The sequence below is a fragment of the Amblyraja radiata genome, chromosome 35, assembly GCF_010909765.2.
Source record: "Amblyraja radiata isolate CabotCenter1 chromosome 35, sAmbRad1.1.pri, whole genome shotgun sequence".
Classification (NCBI taxonomy): domain Eukaryota; kingdom Metazoa; phylum Chordata; class Chondrichthyes; order Rajiformes; family Rajidae; genus Amblyraja; species Amblyraja radiata.
In genome coordinates, this window is record NC_045990.1 from 20920323 (window position 1) to 20943069 (window position 22747).

General features: G+C 46.2%; 1 protein-coding gene across 1 annotated transcript in view; it reads left to right on the plus strand.

Moving 5' to 3' along the window:
• Positions 1-1420: 1420 nt before the first annotated feature.
• Positions 1421-22747, plus strand: part of LOC116991819 (adhesion G protein-coupled receptor E2-like) — a 157268-nt gene continuing 135941 nt past the window's right edge. Inside the window, exon 1 of the mRNA XM_033050784.1 lies at positions 1421-1720. Coding sequence (XP_032906675.1) covers positions 1690-1720 — 31 coding nt within the window. The 5' untranslated portion in view covers positions 1421-1689. The remainder of the gene's footprint in view (positions 1721-22747) is intronic.

The window sequence follows — 22747 nt, forward strand, 5'->3', positions numbered from 1 at the left end:
TCTCTTCTCCTGTCACTCCCCGAGACGGTCCGCCCCTTTCTGCGCCATCGCGTCTTTACTGGAGCTCCAACCGGACACAATTTTTGGAGGGACCGGAAGTGGCCCAGCCCAGCCAAGCCTGGAGTCGGAGATGTCGCCAAACAGAAAGTGGGGACTCTGATCCCGGCAGAGGAGAACGACCAGCGATCTGCGCCCGCTGTGAGTACCTGTCGCCCTGCCAGCTCCAGCCCCTACCCCTCTGGTCCCCTAACTGGCTCCTGCCCCCTCTCCCTCGTGGCTCTTCCCCCGTCTTTTCTCCGAGCTCTCTCCACCTCCCTCCCCGCCCACACACCCACCTCCCCCCACAACTTCCCGCCCACACCCACCCTCCCCCACAACGCCCCGTCCACAACGCCCCGCGAACACCCACCTTCCCCCACAACACCCCGCCCACACCCACCCTCCCCCACAACACCCCGCCCACACCCACCCTCCCCCACAACGCCCCCCCACACCCACCCTCCCTCACAACGTCCCGCCTACACAATGCCCCGCCCACACCCACCCCACCCACCTCCCCCCACAACGCCCCGCCCACACCCACCCCCACAACGCCCCACCCTCCCCCACAACGCCCCCCCCCACACCCACCCTCCCCCACAACGCCCCCCCACACCCACCCTCCCTCACAACGTCCCGCCTACACAATGCCCCGCCCACACCCACCCTCCCCCACAACGCCCCGCCCACACCCACCCTCCCCCACAACGCCAACGGGTCCCACTTAGTCTAGTACCATCTAGTACTCAGTTCTTAAAGTTACAATTACCATTATATACACTACAGAGTGTGCGCTTTCTATGCCTTTCATCATTTTGTATAATATTAGTTTTAGTTTAGAGATGTAGCGTAGAAATAAGCCATTCGGCCCACTGGGTCTGCACGAACCAACGATCACCCATACATTAGCTCTGTGTTTTTCCAGTTTCGCATTCGACACACTAGGGGGGTTTTGCAGAAGCCAATTAACCTTCAAAGCCACACATCTTTGGAATGTGGGTGGAAACTAACACACGGAGAAAACCTACGCGGTTAAAGGGTGAACTGCGGACCGCCAGCGCCCTTAATCAGTGTCGAACCCGGGTCTCTTGCGCTGTCAGGCAGCAACGCTACCGCTGCGCCACTGTACTTATTCTTTTATCAGCTCTTCTCTCAATCCCGGACACTTCAGGGAAAGCGATCCAAGTAACACCGTCTAATTAGGACAGAATTCTGGCGAAATTACAGATTTGAATTTATAATAGGGTGAAAGCCTTCTGGAGGAACTGAAATCGAGCTCCCACTCCCCATCTGTGGGTGGGGAGTGGGACACACAAACTCTACGTTTTGGGTCCAGACCCTGCATCAGGACGGTCTCTGATGCTCAAACTGAACCGTTTTTGCCCCACAGACGCTGCTCTCTGCGCTGAGTTCCTCCAGCAGATTGTTTGTCGCTCCAGATTACAGCATCTGCAGCCTCATGTGTCTCCTCCAGGGTTAACGTCCGGTGCATTGATAGGTCTGGGAACTGACCAGATCTGAATTTCATGTCCTCCTCAGTGGGGCGTGCCTCTGTACAGCTGCTGAAGTTCTGCCGGACGATGTGAGTCGTACAAAAGCCTGAACGAGGTCATTACCGAGCAGTCACTGTTCGATCTTTCTGAGAGCAGGATGCGAGCCGTGTACAGCTGCCTTCTATTGGGTATGTGAAGTGATATTTATCTCCGTGTAACACGCCGTCTCACCATGTTTATACAGTTAAACGCATCTTTTTCTGTAAGAATTACTCGTGGTCTTCTCAGCTTTACGATTTCCTTCCTTCATATACATAGAAAAGGATCCCTTCTCTTACCTCTTAAATAATGTTCAGACCGGATAATTAGACTTGTGGCTAACACAAAGTGCTGGATCGAGTAGCATCTGTGGAGGGAATGAACGGGTGGGGACCTTTCCGATCGGGACCTTCCTTTACATTTTTAATTGAATCTCCCAGCGTGTCGTCTCTTTCCCTGTCACCGCCACCTTATCTATATCTCTACATCTATTTTTGATTTAATCTTTATTCATCGTGGTGACTTTTCCTCTCTCTCTGCCCCATCTCAGGGTAACTCCGTTTCTGCACATTCCATTTTCCGCACTCTCTCCCGAGCGAGTGAATGTTTTCACGAGCTTCCGGAGCAGACCTGTACACTGCAAATAGTCGTGGTTTAACTAGCATTGTGGTGGGAGTCTCCAGGAAGCCCACAGCTTGCTGGCAGTTGTAGCGGTCAACGCACCGTGAAACTGTTCTCCCTGCAATGTTGCAATACAGAAACTGATCGCCTTGAACTATGGAAGCTCATTCGTGAATACAAGACAATTGTAGACTCAATAGTACGTGGGGAAAAGCTAGTACATGATGCGGTCCTCAGGCAGTGTGTGGGTGGAACTTCTTAAAAATATTAGTTTGAAAAGGTGCGCGCTGCTCGAAGACCATTAGTGAAGGCGTGAGTGATCCCCACATGTTGCGCTGCTGTGTCGCCGCAATGTCGCCTCTGCTTTCGCCGAAGATAGACACAAAAAGCTGGAGTTTGCGGGCCAGACAGCATCTCTGGAGAGAAGGAATGGGGGATGTTTCGGGTCGAGACCCTTCTTCAGACTGTCAGGGGCTTGCTTTCGCAGACTCTGACTGATCATTATGGCTGTAGGAAACAACGAGAGGCATAGATAGGGTAGACAATCAGAACCTTTTTCCCAGGGTGGAAATGCCAAAGCCGAGAGGGCATCGTTTTAAGCTCTGATCTTTCGGTTGCTAAACACTTTAATTATCCTTCCCATTCCCACACAGACCTTTCTGTCCAAGGTCTCCTCCATTGTCAGGGTGATGCTAAACGCAAATCCCATGTTTCGCTTGAGCAGCTTACAGCCCAGCGGTATGAATATTGATTTATCTAACTTCAAGTAACCCTGACATTGCCTTTCTTTCTATCCTTCCCCCACCCAAGTCATAACAGCTTTCCGTTTTTCACCCAACAAACACCTGACAATGGCCTGTATTATTGTTAGTTTTTTGCATCTATTTCATTCATCAAAGGTATTTTCATTATACTTTACCTCTCCATCATAGTCTATATCTCTCATTTCCCTTATCCCTAACCAAACTGAAGAAGTGTCTCGACCCGAAACGTCACTCAATCCTTCTCACCGGAGATGCTGCCTGTCCTGCTGAGTTGCTCCAGCTTTTTGTGTAGATAGCTTTAATGTGATAGTTTATAGAGAAGTTTAAAGAAGATGCGCGGGGCAAGTTGTTTAACAGTGTGTTGGGTGTCTGTAACGTTGCTGCCAGGACTGGTGCTGGAGGCAGATACAATTGTGGTGTATAAGAGGGTTTAGATAGGCTCATGGTTATGCAGGGATACAGGAATATGCATCATGCAGACATGCTCTATGTTCTATGACCATGGGAAGCGGCTTCAGCAGGTTTGATCCCAATTGATGAAAATGTCTATAGATTTAATAATTTACAGATTATTGCATTTTAATTATTATGTTGAGTTTTGAAAACACTGCAATAGCAAAAATAAGTTGAGTTTCCTCCAGGTATTCCATTCCTCCCACATGCCTAAGACTTGTTAATTAGCCTCTGTAAATTGCCGCGAGTATGTAGGGTGTATGAGAAAATGGGATAATATAGAACTAATGTGAAAGGGTGATTGATTGATGATCAGCATGACTCAATAGGCCACAGGGCCTGTTTCCATACTGTATCTGTAAACTCAACTAAACTTACAAAAGAATGTTATAGTAATGGTGAGAGTGCAGAAAAGGTTAACCAAGATGTTGTGCAAGAAAGGTCCCGACCCAAAATGTTGTCTCTCTATTTCCCTCCACGGAGAATGCCTGAGTCAGTCTGTTTCCACAAGGCTGTTGAATATACAACTTAAGGTTTTGATTTAAGATGAGAGGGGAGAAATTACAATGTTTAAATCGGTTTGGACAAGTGCTTGGAAAGGAAAGATGTAAGGGAATACCGGGTTCATCCAGGTAATTGGGATCAGCATAGATCGGCATCATGATCAGTGTGATCGTGGGGGACAGGGGTGGCAAGAGGGTCCTGTTCTCTGCTGGTTCCCAATACTTTGCTCTGCGGTTTGACTATACTTTTTTTTCTATTATTACAAGAGAATCGATCTTTCAAATTCATGAATTTCCCAGTTCTTACGAAATCAGCACCCGTTTCCACCCTGTATCTCTAAATAAACATTCGTACCATGTCTGTTATCATGCTTACCAGATTCTCTCTGCCTAAGTGATGATGTGCTGATAATCGCCCAACTCCAACTAATCTCGGCTCTGTGGTTTACACTCGGTGCGGAGACCATGCCCAGCCAATGTGCCTTCCTTAAATTCAATCGAAAATAATTCTCTGCGAGAGGCCTGTATGATTTTACAAGGGTCCATTTGTGAAAAGTGCCAATGTAAAGATGTTAACGGTATCTGAATCCAGAAGGCCAGAGTTCCATGAAGAACCAGCCATGATGTCTACTTAACGCACTCGGAACTGACCGGCCCTTCTGTGGGACTTGCTCATTGACTTTAGTATCCCTACAGGTCATCACGTACATGGTTACTAAAACTGTCAAATACAGAAGTCAAAGTGCTGGAGCAACTCAATGAGTCAGGCAGCATCTGTGGAGGGATTGGACAGATGACATTTTAGGTCATGACCTTTCAAACTGATGGAGTAGTGGGGAGAAAGTTGGAAAAGATGGATAGGCGTGGGGCCTGGCATTTGATGTGGATATATGTGGGGGTGGGGTGATTGGCAGATGAATGCAGTAAATGAAAGAGATGAAAAGGAGACGAAAAGCCTGTCAGATAAGAAGGGAACAGGAGTGAATTGTGTGGGGGGAGGAGACGGCGGTGGAAAGATGGAAAGAAATGGCAATGGGATAGTCAGGGATGGGAGACGAGTCTTCAAAGGAGGGGTAAGGAGCAGAGTCAAGTCAAGAGTGTTTTTTATTGTCAAATGTTCCGGACGGGACAATGAAATTCTTACTTGCTGCAGCACAACAGAATATGTGAATATGTAAACATTGTATATAACGGGAAAAATAGAAAAAGTTCCATAAATAACAAACACAGTGCAAATAACAAATAATAATAGTATTTTGCAGTGGTAGGGTGAGAGATAATGGGAGAAATGGGTATGCAACAGTGCCAGGAGGGACCACAGGACAGAGAGAGACGGTAAGGAGATATTACTTGAAATTGGAGAATTCAATGAAGATGCCGATGGGTTGTAAGCTACCCATGTGGGATATGCTCCTTGTCGAGTGGACTCGTATGCCAAGTTCACAGGACAAAGCTGAGAACTGTTGACAGATAATGCGGTGGGGGGGGGGGGGGGGGGGGAGTGGGGGGGGGGATTGGTCTGCCAACAGTCCTGAAACACAAGATACATGAAACATGAAATTAAAGTGACGAGTGGAAAGTCCAGGATAGATGATGTGCAAATATTGGGGTGGAGGGGATGGGGGGGGGGGGGGGGGGGGTTGGAGTCAGTCTACCCCATGACAGAAGGGCGAGGAGTTGTACAATTTGATAACCACAGGGAAGAAGGATCTCCTGTGGCATTCTGTGCTGCATCTTGGTGGATCCAGTCTGTTGCTGAAGGCACTACTCAGGTTGACCAGTGCCATGGAGGGGGTGAGCTGTATTGTCCAAGATGCTCCTCAGTTTGAAGAGCGTCCTCCCCTCCAAGACGACCTCCAATGAATCTAACTCCACTCCCAGGATGGAGCTAGCCTTCCTGATGAGCTTGATAATTCTGTTTGCATCCAAAGCCTTTGCCCTGCTACACCAGCACACGGCAGCGTAGAAGATGGCACTGACCACCACAGATTGGTAGAACACTTGCAACATCTTACTGCAGATGTTGAAGGAGTGGGGCCTCATCAGTAAGTACAGATGGCTCTGATCCTTTTTATACAGTGCCTCAGCGTTCCTGGACCAGTCCAGTTTACTATCCAGGAACACTCCAAGGTACTTGTACTCCTAGATAAAATGCACATCCACACCCATGATGGAGACAGGGGACAGGGGTGTTCCTCTCCTCCTAAAGTCCACCAGTAACTCCTTAGTCTTGTCGATGTTGAGCTGCAGGTGATGCCGCCCACACCACTCAACAAAGTCGTTGACTACACCTTTATATTCAGCTTCCCTTCCCTCACTGATATAGCCCACAATTTCAGAGACATCTGAAAACTTCAGCAGGTGGCAGGAGTCTGCATTGTATCCGAAGTCCGAGGTGTAGATGGTGAACAGGAAGGGACAGAGGACCTATCCAGGTGAGCATAGGAATGATGGACCAGGTGGATGATGGCGACCTCCACCCCCACCTTTGTTTGTTAAGTGAACTGCAGGGCGTTAAGGTAGGGTTTAACCAGGGGTCGCAGGTGACTGAGGACCAGCCTCTCCAGGGACTTCATGATGGGTGAGGTCAGCACCACTGGTCTGTGGTCATTGGAGGAGTTGGGACACGTCCTCTTTTATACAGGGTCCGGGCAGTACGTCTTCCACATCACAGGAACCCTCTCCAGGCTCAGGCTCAGGTTGACGATATGCTGGAGATGTGAGACCAGCTTCATTTTCTAGATGAAACACATGTTGGTGGCTGTGGTGTAATAAATGGTCAGTTGAGTGCGGTGGCTGCTGGCATTGGCCAGGCTGAGCCCAGTGGCCAGGACCCAGGGATGATTGTGAGGAATCGGGGGCAGTGCGGTAAAGAGTAAAATGTTGCTGCAACGGGATTCCCTCCATAACCGACGGAGACTGATGTCGGGTTTCAGTCTGATGTCAGTCTGAAGAAGGGTTTTGGCCCGAAATGTTGCCTATTTCCTTCGCTCCATAGATGCTGCTGCACTCGCTGAGTTTCTCCAGCTTTTTTGTGTACCTTCGATTTTCCAGCATCTGCAGTTCCTTCTTGAACACAGAGACTGATGTCAGTATGATTTTGGATGCAGACTCTGATTTAATCTCCATGACATTCAAATATCACAGTGCAAGTCTTTTTCCTTTGAGAATAGGGAAGATTCAAACAAGAGGACATGACTTCAGAATTAAGGGACATAAGTTTAGGGGTGACATGAGTGGGAACTTCCTTACTCGGAGAGTGGTAGCGGTGTGGAATGAGCTTCCAGTGGAAGTGGTGGAGGCAGGTTCGTTGGTATCATTTAAAAATAAATTGGATAGGCATATGGATGAGAAGGGAATGGAGGGTTATGGTATGAGTGCAGGCAGGTGGGACTAAGGGGGAAAAAAAGTTGTTTGGCATGGACTTGTAGGGCCGAGATGGCCTGTTTCCGTGCTGTAATTGTTATATGGTTATATGGTTATAAGTCACTCCATCTCCACCACGGCCCTTCAGAGTTCCAGAGGCTGGCCTAGCTCGATCAGCTGACTGCCCCAGCGACTCAATGCCAAATCCAAATGTATAAAAACATTTAATTTAGTCCCAAGACTCCAGTTTGAAAATCACCGTTGCAGGAAGCTGCTGGCTGCCAATCACTGGCCGGTCCAAATATTATCCATGAGGGCAACCTTGCGTATACAGTGACCTAAACCGATGGAGTTTGATGCTTGACCCCCGCTTCAGTTGAGACCATTTCTCTAGCAAACTGAGATCCAGGAACCCATTTGTGGAAAAGACGGCTTTCAAGCATTCTCTGCCGGTCACCTCTTCCTCTTCCTCACCCCTCCTCGCATTAGTGACCCCCCTCACTTCCCCTCTCTCCCATTGAACACCCACCCCCTCTCCATACCCTCCTCTGAACACCAACTTCCTCACCTTCCCCCTCTTCCTCCTCCAACACCAATCCCCTCCTCTCCCCATACCCCTCTCTACACCAGCCTTCTCTGTCCTCTCCTGCTCCTCCCCCACTCTCAACAAACCCATTCTCTCCTCCCCCTTACCTACCTCCTCTCAACACCAACCTTCTCCGCTTTCCCACTCAACCCCATCCTTTCCCTCCCTCCCTTCCCGGTGCCCGAGAGGTCACAGCTCCAGTTCCCCTATTTACACCCTTCCCCCGCCTCCACTGCTGCTTCAGCTTGTGTGAATCTGCTTTCTTCAGCTACTTTCCACAGCTTGTTTGTTCTCACTTCTGTTAACCCTTTCCCACCCACCTTGACCTTTCTTGCTTTTTCCTCACTACTACACGGTCCGAAGAAGGGACCCAGCCTGAAATGTTGTCTGTCCATTCCCATCAAAGGTGCTTCCTGACCCACTGAGTTGCTCCAGCATGTTATGTTTTGTATAAACTTAAGAGTGTTTAATTGTCAAATGGAACGGATGTGAACCGGAACAATGAAATTCTTACTTGCTGCATCTTTACAGACACATTAGATGTGGCATCAACAATGTACATTGACTTATCAATACATTGAGTTATTCTCAATATTTATAACCACGGTGGCACAGTGGCGCAGCGGTAGAGTTGCTGCCACACAGCACCGGTGACCCGGGTTCGATCCTGACTATGGGTGCTGTCTGTACAGACTTTGTACATTCTCCCCGTGACCTCGTGGGTTTTCACTGAGATCTTTGGTTTCCTCCCACATTCCAAACATGTACAATGTTGTAGGTTATTTGGCTTGGTACAAGTGTAAATTGTCCCTAGTGTGTGTAGGATAGTTTTAATATGCGGGGTTCGCTGGTCAGTGCGGACTCGGTGGGCCGACGGGCCTGTTTCCACGATGTATCTCAAAACTAAACAAAACTAAACCACAGTGAAGAATCGGGCATAGAAGGGGAGGTAGTAGAAATCCCCTAGCAAGTGCAGCAAAAACATAGAACATAGAGGTTATCAGAAATTACAACAGGATCTCAATCAGTTGAACAAGTGGGCTGAGGTTAATGGAGTTTAATGCAGATAAGTCTGAGGCAAGTTAAACCAGGGCAGGGCCTTCACAGTGAATGGCAGAGCCCTGGGAGTGTTGCAGAACAGAATGATATGGAGTGCAGGGACCTATATCCTTATCAGTGGCATCACACAAGATACAAGATACATTTATTTGTTACATGTTGGCACAGTGAAATGTGATTACCATACAGCCATACAGTAGAAATAAAGAACACAACACACGATAGAATTCAACATAAAAACATCCCCACGCAGCATAATCAAAGTTTCCCACTGTGAGGGAAGGCACCAATGTCAGTCACACATAATGTGTGACCACACGTGGGTTAAGAAGGCTTTCAGTATATTGACGTTCATCGGTCAGGATATTGAATGTAGAAGTTGGGATGTTGTACATGATGTTGGTGAGATTGCATTTGGAGTATTGTGTTCCGTTTTGTTCACTTTGTTATATGATGGATGTGATGAAAAGAGTGCCGTGAAAATTTACAACAATGTTGCCAGGACCTGAGAGCCTGAGCTCTAGGAAGAGGGTGGGCAGGCTAGGATTTCTTACTTGGAGCGCAGGAGGCTGAGGGGTGCTGCTACACAGGTGCATACAATCTTGTGGGGAATAGATTGGGTGAAGGCACAGGTTTTTTACCTAGAGTATCTCTCCTTGCAGCTAAGACCTTCTAATGCAGGCAGAATTCTGGTAGAAAGTGTTTGAGACTCTCTAGTGGTGAGCAGCATATCTACTCAGGCTCTGTGGCCACGAGCCCTTCTCCACTTCCGAGTACTTGCGCAGGTTAGAGGGCACCGTTGTTACTTGTGCTTTGGCTGTCTACGGTGACAGGCTTCAATTACTGTTTAGTTTAGTTTAGTTCAGAGTTGCAACGCGGAAACAGAGCCTTCGTCCAACTGAGTCCGAACCAATACACAATCACCTGTACACTAGTTCCATCCTAGTCACGAGGAGCAATTTAAAGAGCCCAATTAACATACAAACCTGGACATCTTTGGAATGTAGGAGAAACCCGGAGCACCCGGTGAAATCCTATGTGGTCACAGGGAGAACATACAAACTCTGTACAGACAGCACCCATAGGCAGAATTGAACCTGGTTCTCTGGCACTGTAAGGCAGCAACTCTAACTCTGCGTCACTGTGTCATGTGTGAGGTACATCAGAACCAGCAACTGCCTTCACATTGCCACCACATTCTGTCCTGGCCAGTACATCACCTCATTTGCAATAGGATTTATTTTACTTATGTTGAACTTACAAGTTCTGCCAACTGGTTGTCTGAAACTGTGTAACCTTGGTTTGTAGCTGATATTTTGAATGATTATGGCAATGTGCCAAACATGACTTTTTATGATTCAGAGAAGGAAGGATTTGCTTGAATCTTAACATACGATTGGCAAGAGGAGCAAAGTTTAAAGAAGACATGTGTGGCAAGTTTTTGGTGTAAAACAAAAGTGAGAGTAGTGGGTATCTGGAACATACTACCAGGGGTGGGAGTGGAGGCAGGTACAAGACTCACATGTTAGAGGCTTTTAGATAGGCACATGCATATGGAGGGATATGGATCACATGCAGATAGATGAGATTAGTTTCCAAACCCCAACTCCTTCTCTGCTACATTACTGATCGTATCAGAGCAGCCATGCAAAACGTGTTGATTTCATTAACTTGACCACTACCTTCCACCCTGGCCTCAAATGCATTTTATCCATCTCTGACACCCCTCTCCACTTTCTTAATCAGTGTCTGCTTCACAAGGGGTTGACTATTGACTGGCCTCTAACACAAACACGCTGACACCCATGGTTATATGGACTACACTTCCTTCCACCCTGCCATCCCCTACTCTCAATTTCTGCATATCCACCGCATCTGCTCCAAAGAGGATTACAGATCCTCTCCATTTGCCTAGGCGTATGCAACCCCTAGATCTCATACCAATCCGGAAACCACAAACCTGTCAGACACTGACCAAGTCCAATAATGTAGGATCGATATTCCTCAACTTGACATTCGATGGTATAACTATTACTGTCTTCTCTGCACCTTTTCCATGCAATTGGCATCTTTCCAAATAACAGGGTGACCAAAATTAAACATAGTACTACAATATGTCTAGGGCCTCTTCCATTACAAGAGTTAGGCCTCATGCATACTGGAGGAACAGCACTGCATATTTGTCACTGCTAAGTTACTCCATCACTTTGTGTCTTTTTTTAGATTAGTGGTCCACGGGATAGAGCTGCCAGAGGAAATTACAGAAACAATAATTCCTTCTAATAGATATTTGGACAGCTATTTCACTACGGTGGGTTTAAGGTTAAAGTGGGGCATCTGGTAAAGCTGCTCCCTCACAGCACCAGAAAGTTTGTGTGCGTTTCCTGCAGGTGCTTTGGTGTCCACCCACATCCCAAAGATGTGTGGATTTGTAGGTTAGTTGCTTTAAATTGTCCCTAATATGTAGCGAGTGGATGAAAAACTGGTAAAACATAGAACATGTGTGAGCGGGTGATTGATGAAAGTCATGGGTTGGGTTGGCCAAAGGGCCTGTTTCCATGCTGTATCACTAAACTAAATGTGTTTGGCCCAAGTGCAGGCAAATGAGAATAACCTAGTCTGCAAACTTGGTCGGATGCACATGATGGGCCAAAGGGCTTGTTTCCATGCACAATAGGTAATCACGTCATATGCCACAGAAACACTCCCTTCGGCCCAACTTGCCCATGCCGATCAAGATGCCCCAGCTACACTAGTCCCACCTTCCTGCATTTGGTCCGTATCCCACTAAACTCTTCCTATCCATGTGACTGTCTAAATATCTTTTCAATGGTGTTATATAATAATAATAACAATAATGTTTTGTTTATAGGGACAGTGCATATTAATGAACATTTGCATGTAAATATGCGAGATTGTAGCCAATCAGTAGCTAATTTCCGTCTCTAGTCCCAGGCAAAGGTAGGTGGAGTGTCTTGCCCAAGGACACAATGACAGTACACACTCCAAGCAGGATTCGAACCGGCCACCTTCAGGTTGCCAGCCGAATACTTAGCCCATTGTGCCATCTGTCGTCCTATATTAACTGTTTCAACAACCTCTTTTGGCTGGTCATTCCATACACACCATTTTTAGTGTGCAAAAGTGTGCCCCGCAGGTTGCTATGAAATCTTTCCCCTCTCATTTTAAACCTATGTCTATGAAGCTATGAAACAATGAGGAACTCTAATTCTTCATTCCCCTACTCTTGGTAAAAGTGTACATTCACCCTATCTATTCCCTTCATGACTTTACACACCTCTACAAGATCATCCCACAGGTCAAGGAATAAAGTTCTAGCCTGCCCAACCTCTCCCTATTGCTCAGGTCCTTGAATCATGGCAACGCCTTAATCTTAAAAAAAAAAAAAATGTTTTAAATATAAACGGTCTAATTACCCAAAAGAACCAACATGATCTTCTCAATGTCGGGAGATAAGGCTTTTGTTCTGCACTACACGGAAATTATTTTTGAAATCTCCTGCATTAAACCCTGTCGACCTATAACCTGGTCCTGCTCTCATTCAATTCTGGTCTCCATCTGATCCCTTTGCTTGATAGTGTTACAGGGATATTTTCAGAAATTAAAGGCCAACCACTACCATGACAAGCACAATTTCTCAGAGAACTTAACCAACTGTGTCCTCAAACTCCACGCAAATTACCGATCTCATCTCTGGTGCCACAAATTCCTAACTAACCCTCAATCACAGGTAAGCTTCCCCATCTTCATTCTATCAACTGTGCTTTTGAAGACATTTTTTTAATCTCCCCTCAACGAGCTTTGCAATACAACTTCTATATCCACAAAACAATTCCCCATCCTTTGCACCCAGTCTCTCCACACTCACCTAGACCTTGAATTCCTCTGTAAAAACAATAGAAGTCAAACATAGGTGACCATCTGTATAATGAGAAACCTCCTCGTACAACTCTGATCTAAGTCTGCTTTAAAGAGCCTTACTGAGATATTCAGTTACTGCTGCGATTGTGAATCAGAGCAGTAGGCACCTCATTATTTTTAATCATCACCCAGAGGGTGGTGACTCCAAATGAGCTGCAAGAGGAGGTAGTTGTGGCAGATACAATAACAGGAACACTTGGACAGGGATATGGATAGGAAAGATTTAAAGGGATATTGGCCAAACATGGGTGAATGGGATTAGCTTGAATGAAGTATCTTGGTGGACATGGATGAATTGAGCTGATGTGCTCGTTTCTCTATGCCTCTATGACTGGTTGCACCAAACAACTGAATTGGTGCCGGGCTATTGGAGAGGCAGCTTTATGTCAGCCATGTCAGTGTGAACCAAGTCCAGGCAGATGAAGGAAAGCACACAACATTCTCTTCCAAAGCAAACCTGGATTAGTGACAGGGAGGAAGCATCATTGTTCTTCATCTCAGTCTATTCATCCCCAATGTAATGTTGAGCAGTCAAGAACCTAAATTATATTTTTGATAGTTTAAACGTTCCTCAAATCCAATCAGCATGAGGAGCTTTGAGAATGGGTGAGGAAGTCGGATTTTGGAAGTTCACTCTGGAATTCAGCCCCCGGATTCCTGTTTGGACTAAGACTGTGATGAGATCTGGAGTAAGTGATAGTTGATTGAAAGATACTGCATGGAAACAGGCCCTTTGGCCCACCGCGTCCACACTGATCATCTGTTCACACTGGTTCTATGTTATTGCACTTTCACATTCACTCTCTACACATTAAGGGTCAATTTACTGAGGCCAATTAACCCACAAACCTGCACGTCATTGGGATAATGATGGAAACCTACACAGTAATATGAAGAACATGCAAACTACACACAGGCGGCACCTGACGTCATTGTGACACAGCAACTCTACCAACTGCACCATTTTGCTGCCCTCGGGTAAAGACTTCACAAAACCCAAACTGGAAGCTCGGATTTCTTCCTGCATCCCAAAGATGTGTGGATTTGTAATTTAATGGCCCTCTGTACATTGCCCTGAGTGATTGGTGAATGATAGAATCTGGGTGGAGTTGGTCAGAATATGGGGTGAATTAAAATAAAAGGGATTAATATGTCTATGTCTGATATTGGATTAGTGTTTGATGGTTAGTGGACCTGTTATTTTGTCCTGCACAGAACCACATGTATCTGCAATGCTCCCAGTGAGGTGCCATTGCTAAGGTACTGGTTACATGGCAGCAAGTTTGTCCAAGGGACGTGGTGGGAGCTCTCAATGCACGAGGAAGCTTCACCATCTGAGTCTCCAGCTGATGGAGTATACTGCCACCTGGTGGGAAGAGTTTAGATTATTATCTCATGTACATGATAAAGGAAATAAAGTTTAGTGCATGATAAAGTCTGATTAATGATAATCAGAGGGTCTTCAATGAGACAAATAGTATCTCAGGACCGCTCACCAGTTCTAACCATTTTAGTTTCATGATAACAGCTGGGACGAAAAAGTTCCAGACACAAAAAACTGCAGATACTGCAATCTTCAACAAAATACTGTTTTGGAGGAACTCAATAGGTCATTGCAGCATCTGTGGGGGGGATGGACAGGCGATGGTTTGGAGCAGGGTGCTTTTTCTATTTGTAGAGTCACTCAGCACAGAAACAGGCCCTCCAGCTCAACTAGTGCATATCGACCAAGGTACCCCATCTAAGCTAGTCCTATTTGCCCACGTTTGGCCCATATTCCTCTAAACATTTCCTATCCTTGTACCTATCCTCTTTCTACCCTGCTACTTAAATGCACATGCAATAAAAGCCAACAGACATTAGCCTTCTTAACTGCTTACCTACCATACCCAAATGGTATCTCAGTGACATGCAAGAAGCTTAGTTTTAGTTTAGTTTATTGTCATGTGTACCAAGGTACAGTGAAACGCTTTTTGTTGCATGCTAACCAGTCAGCAAAAAGACTACATATGATTACAATCGAGCCGTCCACTGTGTACAGATACAGGATAAAGGGAATAAGGTTTAGTACATGACAGTCCAGTAAAGGCCGATTAATGATAATCTGAGCTTCTCCAATGAGGTAGATGTCAGCTAAGTTGGTATCCAGTTGGTGATAGGATGGTTCAGTTGCCTGACAACAGCAGGGAATACACTGACCCTGAATCTGGAGGTATGTGTTTTCACACTTTTACCTGAAGGGAGAGGGGAGAAGAGGCAGTGTCTAGGGTGAGACTTGGCCTTGATTATGCTGGTGGCCTTGCAGAGGAAGCGTGGAAGTGTAGATGGAGACAATGGAAGGGAGGTTGGTTTGTGTGATGGTTTGGACTATGTCCACAATTCCGTTATTTCTTGCAGTCTTAGATGGAGCTGTTCACAAACCGTGCTGTGATGCATCCCGATAAAATGCTTTTTATAGCGCATCTGTAAAAGTTGGTGAGAGTTGTTGGGGACATACTGAACTTCCTAAGCCTCCTAAGGAAGCAGAGGGGTTGGAGTGCTTTTCTTGGCCATTGCTTTGCTGTGACTACTCCAAGACAGGTTGCTGATTTACTCTCAGGAACTTGAAGCATTATGAAGTGAAATTGAGGACTGTTTATTTGAGATCCCACACCACCAGGGCTACAGAACAGGTCAGGTATCTAGCCCAATGTCTGTTGTTCAACTACTAACAGATTATAAGGTGGATATTCAATGGTTCAATTGTTATTTTATTGTTCACATGCAAATACCGCAGCCGACCTTGAGGACATGATAGGCCAGACCTCCGTTCCCTCTCCTCTCCTACCAGCCTTGCTCCTCGCCCCTCACGTCCGTCATCATCACTGGCTGTGGTCCATGGGGGATGAGCAGGGGACAGCTCGGCAGGCTCCCCCTTCCAGGCCACAGTTCACCAGGCCACCAAGCTTCCTCCTGCAGGCCGGGTCTTGTGCTCAGCTGTGGAAAGGCTGAGGCCATCTGGGAGTTTGTGCTGCGTGTCACTGTGCATGTCACTGGCATGGCAACATCAGTTTTCCTTCACTACCTGCCCTAGAACCTAGGAAGCATTTATGTTCAATTTCAAGTTCAATATCAAGTTCATAGTTATTGTCACATGTGCCAATTATGGTACAGTGATATTTGAGTTACCATATAGCCATAATAAGTGAAAAAACAAAAATACACACAGCACATAAAATAAAGTTTAACATCAACATCCACCACAGTAGAATCAATATTCCTCACTGTGATGGAAGGCAATAAAGTTCAGTCATCTTCCTCCTTTGTTCACCCGTGATCGGGGCTGAACCCTCCGCACTTGCTGCTGCCGACGGTCCACTGCTCAAGCCATCTCGTCAGGATGATGGAAACTCTGGCATCAGGATCGAATGGAGCATGGAGCTCCCGAGTCGGCCTCTTCTTACCGGAGACCGCTGCTTCACGGTGTTAAAGTCCACAGGATCCATAGGTCGGAGATCCTTCACTGGCGATCCTCGGCAAAGGATCCCAGTCCCCACAATGGTAAGTCACGGCTTGAAGCCCCGAGACGGACTCCAGGAAAGGCCGTACCACTCCACGTTGTTAGGCCGCAGGGGGGACGGAGATGTGACACGGAGATAAATTGCATCTCTGTCGAGGTAAGTGACTGGAAAAAGTCCACCCCACCACATAAGACATCCCAAAAAACATTAAAACAAACATTCAAGACATACTTAAAATAATGAAACAGAGAAGTGGATGAACAGAGTGTTGGCGAGGCAGCCACAACGGTGGCGCCACCCGATGGATAAGTGTTGTGTACATTACTGTGGGTATGAGTTCACAAACCCAGCCCAGGTAACAAGAACAGATTCCTTCCTGAAGAAGGTTAATGACCAGTCTCGACCCGAAACGTCACCTATTCCTTTTCTCCAGAGATGCTATCAGACCTGCTGAGTTACTCCTGCCTTTTGTGTCGAACTTCGGATTAAACCAGCATCTGCAGTTCCTTTCTACACATCAAAATTGGCATCATTGTTTAAAATGAACTTTGTTATAGATCTTTTGGGACATGTTTGAGGTGATTTCTTGAGTTCTCCCCCCTGCACAATATTCCACCTCGGCTTTACCCACTTGCATTGAAGAGCCCTTCCTACTGCCATCGACAACAATCCGATTATCTTTGCTCCAGAGAGAGTATATTTAGGATGCAGGTGTCATGGGCAATGCTGGGATTGATGACGATGGCTAATTATGGGTTGTAGAATCAGCCTCTCTGGCCACTGATCTCTGTGAAATGAAGGTTCTGCTGCAGTAGAATTTCCAGGACGTCATTGAATGACTGTGGTTATGCTGCCCATTGGAGATAGGATGTGACTTGGAGAGGAGTAAAGATGGTGGCATCCCCACTGAACCATGCATCTAGGGAGCTCAGGAGGCACAGGGGATAGAAGTTTGATCCATTCCTTGGCACTGACTGCGTGGAGTTTGCACATTCTCCCTATGACTGTATAGACTTCTCCCGGTGTTTCAGTTTCCTCCCACATCGTAAAGATGTGTAGATTGGTAGATTAATTGGCTACTATGCAATTGTCTTCAGTGTGTGGGTGAAGGGTAGAATATGAGGGGAGTTAGCTTTACGTCTAGATTTATTATTGTCACGTGTACTGAAGAACAGTGAAAAACTTTGTTTTGCATGCTGTCTTACAAATAAGAATATATTGTACATCAACACTATAACGCCAAACTCAAGCACAATAGGTAGAGTGAAGAGAAAGATACAGAATGCAGAAAGAAGTTCTCAGCAATGTAGCGCCACAGATTAAGAGACAAAGTCCAATATCCACAATGGGGTACAGGTGAATTTGAATTGAATTCTGTCTTTACTTTGTGTACTAGTCATGTCTCTACTATTTATTTCATTCCCCTTACATGTTTTTCCTCTACCTGCTAAATTTTTGTAAGGTGTCCTTGAGACTCTTGAAAGGCGCCCATAAATGTATTATTATTATTATTAATTATGGAAGGAGCATTCAGTAGCCTGATAATAGAGAGGAAGAGGCTGTTCCTGAGTCTGGTGGTGCACATTTTCAAGTTTCTGTGTCTTTCACCTGTCAGGAGTGGGATAAGGAGGCATGACCAAGGTGGTCTTGAAGTCTGGACCCGTAATAAGACCCAAGGACTCAAATCATTAACCATCAACAGTTGGTTTATTTTACTTGCGCATGGGGAGATGCGTCTCAGTCAAAGGCGGTGATCACATCTCCAACAATAGTTGAAAACAACAGGAAATTTATACACCAAGATGATTATTGATGATGTTGGGTAGATCAATGTGGAATATACAACAAAGACGACTTTTAATGGTCTGGACGTAATGCACACAGATGACAATTTCTGTAGATCAATGTGTTAATTGCATTGCTGAGGTTGCATCAATCACCCAGGTTGCACAATATTGTGCCAGGTATCCCATTAGGCTTTGCAATACTAAAGGTTTTACTTATACAGCGGGCCAAGTCTTTGATTATGAATGTTGCTTTTTTGAGACAGCATGAAGTGCAGATGGAGTCCGTGATGGGAAGTGTAGTCCGTGTGAAGGATTGAGCTACTTCCATAATTCTGTATAATATCTTGTAGATAGACACAAAAAGCTGGAGTTACTCAGCGGGACAGGCAGCATCTCTAGAGAGAAGGAACGGGTGACGTTTTGGGTTAGGACCCTTCTTCAGACTGGTTAGGGATAAGGGAAATGAGAGATATAAACGATGATGTAGAGAGATAAAAAACAATGAATAAAAGATGTGCAAAAAATTAACGATGATAAAGGTAACAAGCTATTGTTAGCTGTTTGTAGGGTGAAAACGAGAACCTAGTGCGATGGGTGGGGAAGGGATAGAGAGAGAGAGAGAGAGAGAGAGAGAGAGAGAGAGAGAGAGAGAGAGAGAGAGAGAGAGAGAGAGAGGGAATGTTGGGGCTACCTGAAGTGAGAGAAATCAATATTCATACCACTAAGCTGCCAAGCGAAATATGAGATGCTGTTCCTCCAATTTGGTTTATCCTCACTCTGACAATGGAGGAGACCTAGGACAGAAAGGTCAGTGTAGGAATGGGAAGGAGAATGAAAGTGTCCAGGAGATCAGGTAGGTTCAGGCGGGCTGAGCGAAGGTGTTCCGTAAAACGATCGCCCATTCTACATTTGTTCTTGATGATGTAAAAGAGTCCACATCTTGAACAACGAATACAGTAGATGAGGTTAGAGAAGGTGCAAGTGACCTTGTGAACTTGGACAGAGGTGTTAACAAAGCAAGCTGTGATGCAACCCAACATTATGCTTTCTGTGATCCATCTATAGAAGAATGTCTACATTGGAGACATGCTAAATTTCCTTAGTCTCCTGAAGAAATAGATGCCTTGGTGTACCCTCTTGGCTGTCATTTCAATGTGGTTGGTCCATGGCAGACCGTTGATAACATTTATGCCAAGGAAGCTCTCAACCATTTCTATTCTTGCATCATTGTTGCTGATTGGGTCATGTACTCCACAATGTTATAGAGTTATAGTGATGCAGCATGGAAACAGGCTCTTCGGCCCAACTTGCCCACACAGGCCAACATGTCCCAGCTACACTAGTCCCACCTGCCAGCGTTTGGGCCATATCTCCCCAAACCTGTCCTCCCCATGTACCGGTCTAACTGTTTCTTAAACATTGGGATAATCCCTGCCTCAACTACCTCTGGCATCTTATCCATATACCCACCACCATTTGGGTGAACAAGTTACCCCTCAGATTCCTATGTTTAAGAAAGAACTGCAGATGCTAGAAAAATCAAAGGTAGACAAAAATGCTGGAGAAACTCAGCAGGTGAGGCAGCATCTATGGAGAGAAGGAATAGGCAATGTTTCAGAATGAAGAAAGGTCTAGACCTGAAACATCTCCAGAGATGCTGCGTCGCCCGCTGAGTTTCTCCAGCACTTTTGTCTACCTCAAATTCCTATTAAATCTTTTCCCCTTCATCTTAAACCTATGTCCTCTGGTCCTCGATTCGCCTACTCTGGGCAAGAGACTGTGCATCTAGCCCATCTATTACTCTCATGATTTTAAACTCCTTTCTAAGATCTCCCCTCGTCTTCCTGTGCTCCAAGGCATAGAGTCCCAGCCTACTCAACATCCTATAGCTCAGACCCTCTAGTCCTGGCAGCATCCTTGTAAATCTTCTCTCTACTGTTTCCAGCTTGTTTCCTGAAGTCAAGAAATAGCACCTTTGTCTTACTGCTATTGTCCTGACACAATGTTACTTTGTTCTGTATTCTTGGCTCATCGTTGTTAGTGATCCGGCCCACTGCAGTGGTGTCATCTACAAACTGATGGAACGCCCAGGAGCAAAGAAGACTGCAAAAAGTGGTGAACACTGCCCAGTCCATCACACGTACTAACCTCCCCACCATCTAAGGGATTTACAAGAGTCACTGCCACAAAAAGGCAGCCAGCATCATCAGAGACCCACGCCTCGTTGGCCACACTCATATCACCCCTGCTCATCATCAGGAAGAAGATTTAGGAGCCTGAAATCTGCAGTGTTCAGGAACAGCTTCTTTCCTGCAGCCATCAGCCTATTAAACACTACAACCTCTAAATAAGCTCTGAACTACATACTTGGGGACACTGGTTTTATCTTTTTGCACTATTATTGTTTGTTCCTTTGTGTGTAGGTACTAATATATATATATATATATTTATATATATTGAAATTTCCAATTCATTGATCATATTGTTAACAGAGTGCTATGTTTACATATTCTGTTGTGCCGCTGCAAGTAGGAATCTCTTTTTTTAATCCTTGTTCGAGGCGTACCGTGGCCCTATCCCCGAACTCTACCTCCACTACATCGACGACTGCATTGGTGCTACCTCGTGTACCCATACAGAACTCACTGACGATCCATTTCACCACTAACTTCCATCCGGCACACAAATTCACCTGGATTATTTCCGACATCTCCCTACCATTTCTAGACCTCATTATCTCCATCGCAGCTATCAGACTACTGACCGACATCTCCTATAAACCCACTGACTCCCATGGCTATCTGGACTACACTTCTTCCCACTCTGCTTCCTGTAAGGACTCTCCTACTTCCAATTCCTCCGTCTACGCCTCCACTGCACCCAGGATGAAGTGTTCCAAACCAGGGCATCGGAGATGTCCTCATTCTTTAGAGGACGGGGGCTCCCCTCTTCAACTATAGATGAGGCTCTCACCAGGGTCTCTTCTATACCCCGTAATTCTGCTCTCACTCCACATCCCCCCCAATCGTAACACAAGCAGAGTTCCCCTTGTCCTCACCTTCCACCCTACCAGGCGTCACATACAACAGATAATCCTCTGACATTTTCGCCACCTCCAACAAGATCCCATCACTGGCCACATCTTCCCATCTCCTCCCCTTTAGGCTTTCCGCAGAGACCGCTCCCTCCATAACTTCCTGGTCAATTTGTCCTTTCCCACCCAAACCACCCACCCCTGGTACTTTCCCTTGCAACCGCAGGAAATGCTACAATTGTCGCTTTACCTCCCCACTTGACTCCATCCAAGGAACCAAACAGTCTTTCCATGTGCAGCAGAGGTTCACCTGCACCTCCTCCAACCTCATCTATTGCATCCGCTGCTCTCGGTGTCAGTTGCTCTACATCAGTGAGACCAAGTGCAGGCTTGGCGATCGCTTCGCCCAACACCTTCGCTCAGTTCGCAATAACCAACCTGATCTCCCAGTGGCTCAGCACTTCAACTCCCCCTCCCATTCCGAATCCGAACTTTCTGTCCTGGGCCTCCTCCATGGCCACAGTGAGTCCCACCATAAAGCACCTCATATTTTGCTTGGGTAGTTTACACCCCAGCGGTATGGACATTGACTTCTCCAATGTCAGGTAGTCCCTCTTTCCTCTCCCACAGCCCACTGTCTCCGCCTCTTTGTTTCTTCTTCCTGCCCCCACCACACCCACACATGTCTGAAGAAGGGTCTCGACCCAAAACTTCACCTATTCCTTCGCTCCATAGATGCTGCCTCACCCGCTGAGTTTCTTCAGCATTTTTATCTATCTTTGATTTTTCCAGCATCTGCAGTTCCTACTTAATCTTTTTTTTGATTGGGACATGTGACAATAAAATACTCTTGACTCTTGAGTTTGACCACACAGTCACGAGTGTTTTGGGAGTATAGCAGGGACTGAGCAGGGATCCAGTGGGATACCCGTGTTGAGAGTTATTGTGGAGGATGTGTTTTTACCTCTCCCTACTGATCGTGGTCTGGGTCAGAAAGACGAGGATCAAATGGCAGAGGAGTGTATATAAAATGTAGGATTGATAGAGGTGGGCGGTTGATTGTTGCAAGGACTCAAGGGCCCGTTTCTCTGCTGTATGACTAACTCTAACTGGTGTATGACGAACTTTAACAGCACTTAGCAGTCTTCTTCATCACATATTTGAGGAGCTACTGAACTCTTCTGTTAATGTTGTCAATTGGCAAAGCATTAATCATAATCATAATCATAACCATAATTGGCAAAGCATTAACCATAATCGGCGACTGTGGAGGCCTCAATAGGCCCGACTATGGGTGGACAAGAGGATGGGGACTGGACTTTGTGCCTTCCCCCACAGTGGGAATCACTGTGGGGGATGTTTTGGTGTTGAATTTCTTTGAATACTGTGTTGTATATCCGGAGGAGGCGCTGTCCTGAACGGCTGCCTGTCCTGCAGCTGTCCGTTTTTTCCCCTTCTTTTTTATTATTTTTAGTTCGTTAAATGTATAGTCAGGGGGCCTAAATCTTTTATGTGTGGGGGGTGGTGGGGGGGAAGGGGGAAACTGCTTTTCTAAGTCCCT